Source organism: Notechis scutatus, chromosome 2 (assembly GCF_049901735.1).
Source record: "Notechis scutatus isolate UNSWTSFEM ecotype Mainland chromosome 2, rNotScu1.2, whole genome shotgun sequence".
In the NCBI taxonomy this organism is placed as follows: domain Eukaryota; kingdom Metazoa; phylum Chordata; class Lepidosauria; order Squamata; family Elapidae; genus Notechis; species Notechis scutatus.
In genome coordinates, this window is record NC_142010.1 from 236,185,667 (window position 1) to 236,198,830 (window position 13,164).

Genomic DNA, 13,164 nt, shown 5'->3' on the forward strand with positions numbered 1-13,164 from the left:
GTTGCGCGCACATCGTTAAAACAAATTTATACAAACACCAATCTAGCCAATGGAACTTTGGCTGGCAAACCAAGTTGGAACACTTATACATGATTAAAATTAATTTAAAAAACCAAATTGAGACTCATTGTGCTACTTTCATAGCAAACACATATCCTGGTCTATTCTAACATCCTATCTTTTTCCAGAAAACCAGCAAAGTCAGGGTAATCTAAATTTCTAAGAGGGGGAAGTTCCATAAGGGAAGTACGATGACAGGCAAGGCATGCTTCTAATGTCTTATGAGATGACACTGCTTCAGCTAAAAGCTCCCTATGGATCTGTAATAGTTTCCTAAAGTGACTGTGTTTTGCTCATTAGAATGGTTTGCAGTTGTCTTTTCGGTATCTTATTTTTCAGAGGTTCTCAACCATCCTGCATTTCTTTGTCATGAAAATAACAATCCATGGGGCCCTATTTACTTTTTGTCTATAGTTAAGGAATGAGACTGAAGTACAATTTAGATTTTATTTGAAATTGGCAGTCCTGAAATCTTATATGCTATTTATTTCACTCCCATTTCTCTTTCTGTAGAACATTTTAACTATATTTTTAATTAGAAGTCAGTATTCAATCAGATTGGCACATTATTCAGTTGTGTGTCTTTAATTCTATGACACAAGCCTTTTTCATTGGCACAATTTTTTAAAAGAAAGGCGATGTCCAAAAAACCAAAGCTGATTAAGTAAGATGGGAAGAAAGGATACATGTTTTCAATGTAGCCAATTTTAATGTAGCTCAGAGACTAGTTTGCAAGCAGTTTTTTAAATTTCTGTGTTTTTATTTTAACAGGTCTGAGGATTCCAATGAATAATATATTTCTTTCACTTCTGAACATTCATAATCAACAGTTTGGTCATCACTTTAGGAGAATTTTACTCTGAGAAAATATTTGATATGTGCATGAATACATTTTTTTAAATTCATAGTAGAAGATTTCAGTTGGACCAAAAGCTGCATTATTTAAGTGCACATTTTGCATAATTCTGAGGAGAAAGAACCTTTCAAAATATTTTCTGATTCTTCACTTACTTTTTACATACAGTATGTGTGAAACATGTCAGCAGCTTTTGCAGCCAAGCTTCTTCCCAGCATAATTTACTAGAAGAACAAGTATGAAGTCTGACTCCATTGAAGACATCAGTGTTGAAGAAAATACTGCTATACTGACATTAATTTCTTGTTACACCAACAGGAATTCATTTCACATAGGAGGTAGATTTGAAAGAAAACTGCATTTTAACTACTAATAATTCAAACTACAAATTGGTTTGAAAGTGAAAAAATGATTACATGTTTAATGGAAAATGCTCCAAGAATGAAATTCTCGTATTTAAAATTTGTTTACAGTCTACTGCATTATAAAATGATATATAGCAAAACTCTTAGAAGGCCATGGATACACCTTATATTTTTAAATTAGTGTTTGTTTGTTCTCTTACAGTAACATTTTAATTGCAGGGCTTAGTTATAATAAAGTTACACATTTTATTTATAGAAGCAATATTTTATAATGAGAACACTTAAAATTATTTTTATCTATTTGTTTGACTGTTCTTTGATTACTCTAAGGAACTTTTATTTAAGCAGAATGCAAAATTGAAATGAGATTTTACTTCTAAGTTGTAAAATTACAATCATTTTAATCCCTTTTCATTATCCCCATTCATTGTTACAAATATATTTGAATTATGTAATACCCTACTTTTTGTAAATAATTTCTTTTTAACCCCAGGATAATCGTCTAAAGGAGACCACGCCTTAAATACAGTGAATACTGAAAGAAATGTATTCTTAAACAGTATCACTAATAGCTGCAGGCAGCTCATTTTGTACTGTCAGAATACTAAACAGTATCCCTGTATCAAAGCTAGTCTTATCCTATTAAAACTGATCAAAACTCAATTCAGGAGAATTTTGAGTTTGGCCAGCTCCTGCTGTTAAAGTATATGCTTGGAAATGGATAAGATCCCTGATCTTAGGAAAAATCATGTTAAAATTATTTACTATATTAATTTGTTGTCCTGTTCCAAGGATATTTTATGAGATTGCATATTGGTAGGAATGCGTACAGTAATTTACTTACTTTTTGGAACAAGAGGCTGCCCTTTTTTCTTTTAACAACAAATAGTTGGAAAAAACATAATACATTTAAATATGTTATGAATCTTAGCCCAATACAACCAGTTCTTACAATTCCCTTTTCTACAGTATTAACGACAATATTGGATATTTTAAAGTGATGCCTGCTATTCTACACTTGGCAGGTGTATTTCTTCAGATGCTTATTGCCTTATATAATCTAAAATATTGTCTTCTGAAGGAAAGCTTAAAATAATATGAGTTTGATTAACATAGGAACACTAAACACTTGACAGAAAAATAATAATAATATATTAGCATCAGATATTTGTTTCATGGAAAAATTGAACATACTGTAATACGTTATTCATAGTTGTAATCCCAGATAATACAGGGTTCTGTGGCAATAATTCATAATTGCAAAATGTAATTGTTAAAGTTTAGAAAACCCCATAATGTCCTTACTACGCTGATAATTAGTTGTGTCCACAATAAATATACTGCGTTGAATATTTTGCCATGGCACAAAACATGAACTTCTTCTACAGTGAAGGTGATATGTGGATTATGCTAAATTTTGTATAATCATTTGCAGCAGAAGTTTCAAGCAACACGTCACTGGGCCCTTACTAATCTGTTACCAGACCATCTGTGCAAAGATACAGAAATCTTTGCATTATTTTGCATCCACAGGTCTTGAATTTATGGAAGAAGTATATGAAGCTCTCAGGCTTTTATAGTTAAGATTTTTGTCTTGGAAACTGCATGAGTGTTTTTTAAAAATATAATAGTTTAATTATTGCAAGAATATGAAAATGGCGTGAGTCTATAAAAATGGCTTGTTTGTAGGAACATATGCACTGGCTGCTGTACAATAGTTGATCTCCCTTTAGAGTACAAATGTTCATAATCTGTTAGGATGAGACTGGTTCAATTGTCAGTTAAGAGTACAGTAGCAGTAGTTTATTGATCAACACCATGTGCTGTTATCATAGTCAAGTTTTCTGACTAGAAGTAATTCTTAAGTTTATTGCTTAAAGCCCATTGTATATAAAAGTTGTGGCAGGCTAAGAAGTCATAGTGCTCAAGTCTACAAATTTCTCAAAATAAACTTATAAAGTATGTAGAAAAGCATTTAAGAAAAGATCTTAGTAAATATTATTTGAATGATAAATTCCAGTATTTTATTGTTGCATGCTGCCATGCAACTCTATTTCCTACTACTAATGAATGACAAATTTAAGTTAGTTTTTTTAATCCATAACTCATATATCAGTAAATTATCTGCATATGTATAAATAAAGCTGACATTAATAAGGGACGGTAAATGCCAAGTAATGTAATATGATTTGGAAAATATGTGATAAAGAGGCCCAAGTCATTTAAATATTTCCATTTGAAAATTTATTTAAGATGAAGGGGAACAGTAGTACTCACGAAATTGCTTTATCTTCTATACAATGGTTAAAAGAATTATGTTCTTATTAATTGCTTGGTTTTTATGATTATTTACATATTCTGTAATTTAGCATATATACCTTTGTTTCTAATTTCAATCTTTTTCTTACAGAACTCTTCAAAACTGCAACTTATATCTTAAAAATTGTAATCATAGAAACAAGTTTAATGACACTAACTTGGATCTTGCAGGGATATAGGAATAATATGTATTTCACCCTAAGAAGTCTTTGCTCTTGAGCTTCATTTTAGGCAGTTATTACTTTTCATAGTAATGGTTCATTTCTGTAACGGTGCTCTGTGAGGAAGAGGAAACTTTCATAATAGTCAATATTTTATTTTATTTACACTGCCTTTAAAGAATGAATAATACCATCAACCATATGGATTTGTGAGCATGATTTATTTTAATTGTTATGCTTTATAATCCTGGTACTGAAGGTAGTCATAATGATCTCAAAAGATGAAGCAGAATGTGTAACATTCCAAAGCCATACTAGGGAAACTTCTTGCAGCAGTTAAAAGCACCTTATTTTTACTGGTAATGACACCAATCCAGCAACAGCAGGTTTCATAGAAACACATATGGGAAGAAATACTTGGATTGAATGTAGGCTTGTTTATCAATCTGATGATAATTGATGCAAACTAACCTTTTGATATAGTTTCTGGGCAGTCAGATTTTCACTGTATTTAGAAGTCAAAATAATTCTTTGACCAAGCTTCCGCAGAAAAATACATATTTTTTCAGTTATTACATTAATAGCTGGAAAAATAAAGCACTTCTTGTTTTTATCTTATAAATGTAGCTAATGTTGTTTTGAATGAAACAAACATGCTTGTTGCTGAAAAAAATCTTCAATAATTCATGGATTTGAGCTATATAGACATTCTGCATGTAACTTTTTAATAATTATTTCCTAATATTTTGCACAACCCTGTGTGTTGTTTAAGACAGTTATGTGGGACTCCTAAATAGTGCTTCAAAAATAGAAGCAAAAAAAAAAAGCCCATTTTTATTGGGCCCTTAAAAATCTAGAATGGCTTATAAATGCCTTGTGCCAGAAATTTATTTTTCAATTTTCACATACTGATTAGAAGAAAAAGGCCAAAGGCCTATTTCAGGAAATTCTTTACCATGCTCTTGTACCTAAGGTAAACGATGCACTTTTCAAGTGTAAAGGAAATAGACTTAGTGGCAAACTGGTTATACCTTCTTGAATCAAAGAGAGGAAATAAATTTGAGTTTGGCCTGTTTGCTTCATACTGGGACTCAACAAGGGCAGTCATCATCGGACAACTACGTTGTTGTAACTGGCAGTGAATCTGCAATACTTCCACCATGTGTTTTTTTTTTTGAAGAAATAATGTGCCACGGTCTAGTTTGATCATAGTGCACTAGCTTACAATTCAGTATATAATTTGCTATATTAAATGAGTATGACATTTCTGCAAGGAGATTTCTTACTATCTATAATTCATTTGATAATCTATTGGACAGTTTATTTGACCTAGAGCAATTTCAGGATATTGGCCGCAATTGCTCAAAGTTTGTATTATATCTTCCCATTCTGACAGGATAAACACTAAAACTACACTAAAACTAGACTTGGGTTTTTTATAAGGTAAAACATCAGAAAACACTATTTCTTGTGCTGTCAACTGAGGTCATCTTCCAATAAAGAACACCCAAAAGCCACCAAATTTACACTAGACATACATTTTATTTTTTTAAAAATTAACATTAAATTGTTATTTGTGAATTTAGCAGTCTCTGATAAGCCATTTGGTCACTGCCCCAAATATCCATTTCTATACCTTCTTTCATTTTTTGGGGTCAGTATGCCAACAGATAGAAACAGTGATTAGATACTAAATTCATTTAAAATATCCTAATCTAATCTCTGTTCAAGAGGAAGCCTGATCTTGTCTTGAATACAATGCATATGAATTACAGCATTGTAACTGAATGAACAGGCTCTTTGAACAATTTAGTAGTTTCAGAAAATATATGCTACTCATCTTTTTAAGAGAAAATATGCACTTCCTAAATTTGGAATTTCTGACTCATTTATTGTTGTAGCCCTTTTTATATCCCTGCTGTCATTTGGGGACTGTATAACCCAAAGGGGAGCATGATAATGAAATCTACTTAATTGTGCTATATTGATGCAGACTTTCATGTGAGTTCAGAATCATGAAGGCAGTCCCTTTTATGAATGTGTCCTTATATTGTTTATTTTCTACTGTAAAACTATGGTAGTGAGACAAGCAGTTTTATGTTGATTGGGTATTGCTCATTCATTTATTTGTCATATCAACTGCAAAATTTAATACCTATGATTTTATTCTGTAAAATTTATACATTGCCTCTCGTATCACTTTAGAAGCAGATTATTTCCCCATTCTAATTTGTCTCTCATTTCCTTCCTTTGTTGGTAAAGGTATCTACCTTAGTTATCATTTTCCACACTGAGTCAAGCATGCACAAATACTTTTCCCCAACATCAGTCCCAGCTAATCTATTTTAGCTTATATGTGTGAGTGCCATGCTTTCAATATAGGTAAAATGATAGTAAATTAGAGAGGCAGCTAAGATAAACTATTTGATCCTGAGATGCTAGTTTGGGTGTGGTTTCTGCCCCCCCCCCAAAAAAAAAACACCTAGAATTTTGCAAAAACTTTACAGAAAGAATAATCAAATCTTGTTTGCCTATAGTCATGCTTTAGGAATTACCATTATACATAATAGATTCTCCGTCATCCTGGTAGAGTTGTATGGAAGTTGAGTCATGGGAGCTGAACTTTTCTTTTTTTGTTTGAAATGTTTTGCTGCTTATCCAAGTAGTTTATTCAGTCTGAGCATGTTTGTTATGTGAACCTCATATGTTTTCCAGGGTGGTTTCATTTTTGAATAGGTGGTTAGGCTAGTAGGCAGAGAATTGTTAAGAGACCTTACTCTTAAATCTTTCTGTTAAGTGGATCCCAACTTGTTCAGTTTAAAGAGGCTACTTCAATAAGCAGGGACATTTTTCAGACAAACAATGAAAAGTACATTTGCCATGACTTAACTTCCAGATATCATGCATCATGTGTGTTCTTGAAAGTAAATCAAAACATGGTATTTTTGAGAACAAGGATTGAGTCTTTCATTTTTTAAAAAAAGGTAAAAATAGCCACAAGGATCTCCAGATAATTATCTGATATTTCTCCCTATACTATCATTCTATTTTCCTGATTTAAATTATCCTCCTATTATAATTTCTTGCAGGGGAAGTCGTACAGATTTCTGAATGCTTTTTTCCCTTTCTAGTCAAATAACAGATGAGTGAATGGTTGTTAAAGTGAGTATGTGGAATTTATTCCTTATCTAATGTCATCTATAGCCTTTGGTTATCCCTAATTAAAAATACCAGTGATGTCAGGATGGGTTTCCCAATAACACATTTTACTTGCTTCTTATATTTGTGTTTTTCTATTTAATTATCAGTTATTGTTTTGAGTTGCCAATATCACAGCTGTGTTAATATTTTACTGAAATGCAAAAGACTGCCAACAAAATTGCATAGGTAAGTACTAGAAAATCTTCATAGTACATTTCATTTTTTAAGCTAAAATAAAAATTACTATTAATTGATTTAGTCAGAGTAAAATTTAAATCATTTTTCTGCAGTACTTAACACAGCTGTATTTAATGGACACTATTAATGGACATTTCTAAAAAAGCATACTCCTGCAAACCTTTGCAATACCTTTATAATGCTCAGTGTTCTAAAGTATTAAAAAAGATACATAAACCAATTGAGCATTCTTAGCAATATTTTGAAATTTTAAAGTTTAATCTATTTTTGCTTATTTTTCTTTAGTGTAGTCTTTCAGTAATTTTGTTGTATTGCTTTGTACTTCATGTTTTCTACCGTCATGGCTTCAAAATTCAAACCTGTACCGAAAGTCCTGAATGACTGTCTCTTAAACATGCAATGTAACAATATACTTCAAGTTTTGGTGCTTAAAAGTTGCTCTTTCATTTCCTTAAATAAAATATATTTATTTGAATACAGTTTCTGTCATGGGTAGATGTTATAACATTGCTGGGGTGGGAGGAGTAATTAGCAATAGCACTTAGACTTATATACCGCTCCATAATCTTTTACAGCACTCTGAGCAATTTACAGTGTCAGCATATTTCCCTCAACAATCTGGATTCTCATTTTATTTAGAATGAATCAACCTTGAGCTGATCAGGATCAAATTCTTGGCTGTAAGCAGCGTTTGTTTGCAATTAATTCTCCATTCTAACATCTGCAGCATCATAATTCTTCATATGTTCCAATACCCCTTTGCAGCTCCAAATCTGTTGCAAGTTTATGTAATGTTTAACTAAAATCTATCAAATTAAGTAACAACTTTTCCCACAGTTCAGCCTTAAAATTCTTGGCTTCTGTACATAAACTCAGAGGGAATGAAATCAGCTTAAGAAATAACTTTTTAGATTCAATTCTTCCAGTTTACATTTATCATAGACCTTGACTAATAAATCCTGTTTCTTTATCCCTCCCAATCCCATGAAAACCACGAACACCACACTTCTACTGTTTTCCTGTCTCTATAGCCAATAAAGGGAAGTGGCAGAATTAATTTTAATTTCATTTGGTAAGAAACAAGAGAGAGCCCATTATTTCACCAGTGAGGGGGAAAATGGCTGGGAAGGCCAGTGACTGGACAATTCCTGTCATAGCACCTGTAACCAGTTGGTTTGGAGCAATTTGCCTACCATGGAATGAAGTACAATAGGTGAACTAGGCAGCATCACTTAGGTGGCCCTATTTAGAAAACTTCTGATATAGCAGATGATGGGTAGAAGGGGGCTTTTTTGTGGGCTGATGGCAAATAAGAGGACACAATGGTATGTTGTTGGCCTTGCAAAATGGTCAGTGATCTATAATCCTACTACCCATGTTTCCCTCAAAAATAAGATCCGGTATATAGTCACCAAAAAGGCACCAGGTCTTATTTTGTGGGGTGAGGAGAACTTCCACTGACTCATCTAGCGGTGGTGGCACCAACAGCCCCACCCAGCAGGAGCGTGCTGCTGGCCCAGTTCTGTGTCCACTTGTGACTTGAGCATGTCACCCCCGGACCTCCATTCTGCCATCAGAGCCTTCCGGAAAGACCTCTGCAGCCGAAAAACAAGATCTGGATTGACATGTGTCGCCTCCAGCCTCCGTTTTGCCATCAGCTCTGGATTGATCTGCTATAGGCTTCAGAGATTTTTCCGGAAGGCCTCTGATTGTGAAATGAGACCAGGGGGCACAATGAGCATCAAGCCAGAGTCCATTTCTGGGCTGCAGAAGCCTTTCCTAAAGGCCTGTGACAGCGAAAGGGAGGTTGGAGTGACAACACGCAAGCGGTGGCAAGAAAGTGGGCCAGAAAGGCAAGTGTCAGGGTATGTAAGTAGGGCAGTTCCACCACCCCCATTCCCCACTCTAAGCTTAATTTTTATCTGTGTGCCTTGTTCCACCCCATGCATCCCAGAGTGAGCGGGGTCTTAACTAGGGCCTATTTTTTTGGGGGGGGGTAGGGCTTTTATTGGATGCACATGTAAAAAGCTAGTGCTTACTTTCAGGGTAGGTCATATTTTCGGGGAAACACTAGCCGATTATGCAAACAGCTCTTGTGATATGTGGAAGTACCCACATCTAAATATTTTTTTATTTGCTTTGTGTAGCAGTTTTAAAAAATAAAACAATTTTAAAAATGGAAGCTTTTTTTTAGGGAAAGAATCTCCATTTGTTGCGAAAGCAGCTTTTTGTTGTACCCTTCTTCCCTAAAAAAATTGCTCCAGTACAGGAGATGATTGGTTGGGATCTCCTGGATTGCAGTCTCTTTTGTAAGTGAAATGAGGTCTTCTGTTCATGCATTGGCACTGACTTCCCAAAGTTATCATCATATTATTGATCATTATTTGCTATAGTTTACATCTGAATGTTTTGCAAACAGGGCCAATCAAACAGATGCTTTATTTGTCTAGCTTCAAACTTGCTTAGATTAAAATGGTCAGTAGGCAACAAAAGCCACTTGATTCTGAATAAGCCCAATTTGCTCACTCATGAAACTGGTGTCTATTAGTTTCATTTGATGAATTTTGTGGCCTGGGATCAAGAAATTCTAGATGGAAGAATGAAATTATTGGAAAATTCTGGAGTAGAGTTATGAGAATGAGGCCCCAATAACCAACTTCCAGACAGGGATATACTTATAAAACCTTTTTATGTCAAAGTCATAATTTCACAACATGACACTCTAATTCAAAATCCAGTAGCACCTGAAGAATTAAAGTAAATGCTGCCATTCATGAACAGTTTATAATTCTTAAAAAGAGTTCGAGAAAGAAAAAATAATAAAGTACATTCTCCAGAACAGCAATTGTATTTCAAAATAAAAACTGTATTTTGTTTCTGATTTAAAAGAATTTTTAACAAGACTCCATAATTGTCATATAACAAGTTATACACAATGTGATTGTTCTTTGATGTAAATTCTTGTTTGCTTTTCTTAGTCTATGACAATCAAAAGTATTTTCTGGAATATATGCTAGTGCAGGAGAGCCATTTTGTTAAGAAAAACTGAGTGTAATTGTTAACATATAATTTCTAACACCCATCTAATGTCAATGAACAGTAAAAGATTTTTAATATAATTAATGTATATGTGCACTTATATTTACCTTATCCCATATACATGTTAGATGACTTTTGGGAATTCAGTGGTTCAGCCCTCTTGGATTTTATTTTACAAACAAAAGAACCCAAAGTCAAGCATCTAAATATACATGAGAAAAGAATTTCCCAAATACTGATTTCTGATTACTATTTTTAATTTCAATAGGAAAATATTCTAAATGTGCACATTTAATTTTTTTATATACTGTATATACATATGTGTGTGTACATATACGAATAAGTTTTGTACAACACATATAAACAGCATTGAAGTGGAAATTACTTTGTAAACTTTTTTTCCCACATGTAAATGTCCTTGTATTAAAATTTTTGATCTTATTAAAAACAATATTACATTTTTTGCCATCATATTTCTGCTCTAACTTGCTATAATTAAGAATACCGAGCAAGAACTTACTTCATTCATCCCAAATTACACCAATTTTATACTTTGCTGAAGATGTTTCTGAGTGACACTCATCTAGCAAGAGAATGAGGCGCAAACTTCTTCAGGTAAATTAAAATCAGGTAATCACTACTGTCCTGACCAATAAGGTTACACATCATCAACACTTAGCTATTAAGTTTTAAAAAATCACCATAGAAAGCTTTTATCTATGAATGCAATGAACAAATATTTTCCCAATAATAAATAAAATAAATGATAAAATACTCTAAAACATGGACAAAACAAATGATGTGTACAGTACATATAGTATAATACATCATAATTTAGTGTTTAACAGTAATCCTGATATTTCAGGAGACACTTGTTAAATTACAGATAAACAAAATGTCATTTTATAAATTAAGCCAAATATTTATCCCATTTTAAATACAAATTAGAGTGCCTGTATTATACAGTATATACATACAGTACACACATAAAAAACCCAATTTATATTACCTAGTTTTGAATAGCAGTCCTTAAGTGGAAAAAATACAGAGTTTATATTTAAGCTGTATTTTATATTTAACATCCAAATTAATTTGGTGTAAATAAAAAGGTCAGTGCATTTTTGTCTGATTTTTTTTGTTAAATTTTTAAAAATCTTTTACAATATTAGACAATCTACAGCAAGGCTAGCTCATTCCCATTCGTGAAACAGATTGACCCTCAGTTTGCTTTTCTTTTTTCCTTTAAAATAAAAAATATATACCGGTATATAAAGAAATACATATTTGGCAAAAAATCTTTGTAAATTACATCAATATAACTTAAAAAGAGGTTCACTGAGGATAACTGAATTCAGGTCTTGTTTTGAAATTCAGAACATAGCCTGGCACACATTCCTAATAAAGGTGTTTCATGAACATACAGCAGAAAAAAAAATCTATGCTAATACAATGCTTTTTTTTTTTTTTCTTTAATTGCCTGAGCAAGGTCAATGCCCTAGCAATAACTATATTTCCAGTTTCAGAATTCTTGCTAAATAAATTACTAAAACTTATTTTAAAACATATTTTGATAAGAAAAGTTAAGTCCATGTGATATTCAGTAAGCACAGACTGAACCTTATTAGAACATAGCAAAATTTAAAATACCTTTCAGGGACTTGCTTGTCTTCATAGATAGGCTTCAAAATGCATAACAAAATGAAATACATAATTTCTACATACATGAATTCCCAATAGGAAAAAAGTAAACCATACACTAGACAATATTATAGAACACCAGAGTGAACATTGTAAATAAAGACAGTATCTTCCAGTATAAAAAAAGGGAAGAACTCTATACAAGCATTAATTCATTAGGTCTGAATTAAAGATGCAACTCTCTCTCACTCCTGGCAAGAATTAATTGGTAATGCACTGTTTTTTTCAACAGTACAAAATATCCTGAGAAATTATTCAGATTACAACAAAAGAGAGGGCTGCCATCACAAAGTTCTTGCACAAAACACAGCATACAATTGCCTTAAACAAAGAAAATAAAACTGATCGCCTACATTGTGTGGAACACTAAGAGGGATGTCATTTGAAGCACTTATTATTTCATTGGCTAATAATTAGAAAAGGATTGCATTCAATTACTGTTAATACCCTCGAGTTATCTATGGCCAATTATATACAAGGAGGTAATTTGTACTTCAAGTTATTGTTTTTTTTTTCAACTAACTACAAGCTGAACTCTGAAATTTTACATTGAAATACTGTATATTGTATATTGTTGAAAATTTAAAACAGGCCCTTCTGAAGGAGCATTTTACTAATTTTGTGCAACTTTGATGCAGATCCCAACAAAGTCCTGTATGAAGAGAGACAGTGCATCTTTAAGAAGTTTGGCACTGAGATCCTGTGTTCTTTAGCTGCATTCTATTAGCTTGGCCAGATTATCTCGTAGTTCTGTAAGTTCAAAAATTTTGCCATCAAGAATTTCTAAAAGTGTTTTCAAGTTATTGCGAAAAACTTCTTGTTCATTCTGACTTTTCTCCAAACGTTGTTCAAGATCGGATAGTTGGCCTTCTAGATCTTTATTTCGAACTTCCACTTCCTTAAAAAAATGTAATATGCAAAGTAAATAAAATACTGATGTTTAAATTCTATTTTTAATGTTACACAGAAATGTTGTAAAAGACATGCTACAGTGTAGCCCAGGATAGAACTTTCCTTGCAGGATAATAATAATAACAACATTGTATTTATCTGTCTACAAGTAAGTATCACATCTGTTTTTGGATTGAGAACCATGCTTAGCTTTGTTACTGGAGCCCATTTTCAGGGAACTCTCTAGTAGAGAGAATACACAGAATACCACACACAGAATAACTCAAAGCACACACTCTGCTAGAGAGAAGTTCCCTGAAGATGGGCTTCAGCACGAGTCCGAAAGCTCGCAAGACTGGTCCCCATGTCCAACCCA

The 13,164-nt window shown here is 32.9% G+C and overlaps 2 protein-coding genes across 4 annotated transcripts in view; one reads left to right on the top strand and one right to left on the bottom strand.

Moving 5' to 3' along the window:
- The window catches only part of JMY (junction mediating and regulatory protein, p53 cofactor), a 49,596-nt gene extending 47,657 nt beyond the window's left edge, over positions 1-1,939 (top strand). The window contains exon 11 of the mRNA XM_026670587.2: positions 832-1,939. The gene's annotated coding sequence lies outside the window, so the exon portion shown is untranslated. The remainder of the gene's footprint in view (positions 1-831) is intronic.
- Positions 1,940-9,834: 7,895 nt separating this feature from the next.
- The window catches only part of HOMER1 (homer scaffold protein 1), a 64,846-nt gene continuing 61,516 nt past the window's right edge, over positions 9,835-13,164 (bottom strand). For all 3 annotated transcript variants that reach the window (XM_026670588.2, XM_087958314.1, XM_087958313.1), the window contains one exon: positions 9,835-12,795. In XM_026670588.2, the coding sequence (XP_026526373.1) occupies positions 12,607-12,795 (189 nt within the window). In that variant the 3' untranslated portion in view covers positions 9,835-12,606. The remainder of the gene's footprint in view (positions 12,796-13,164) is intronic.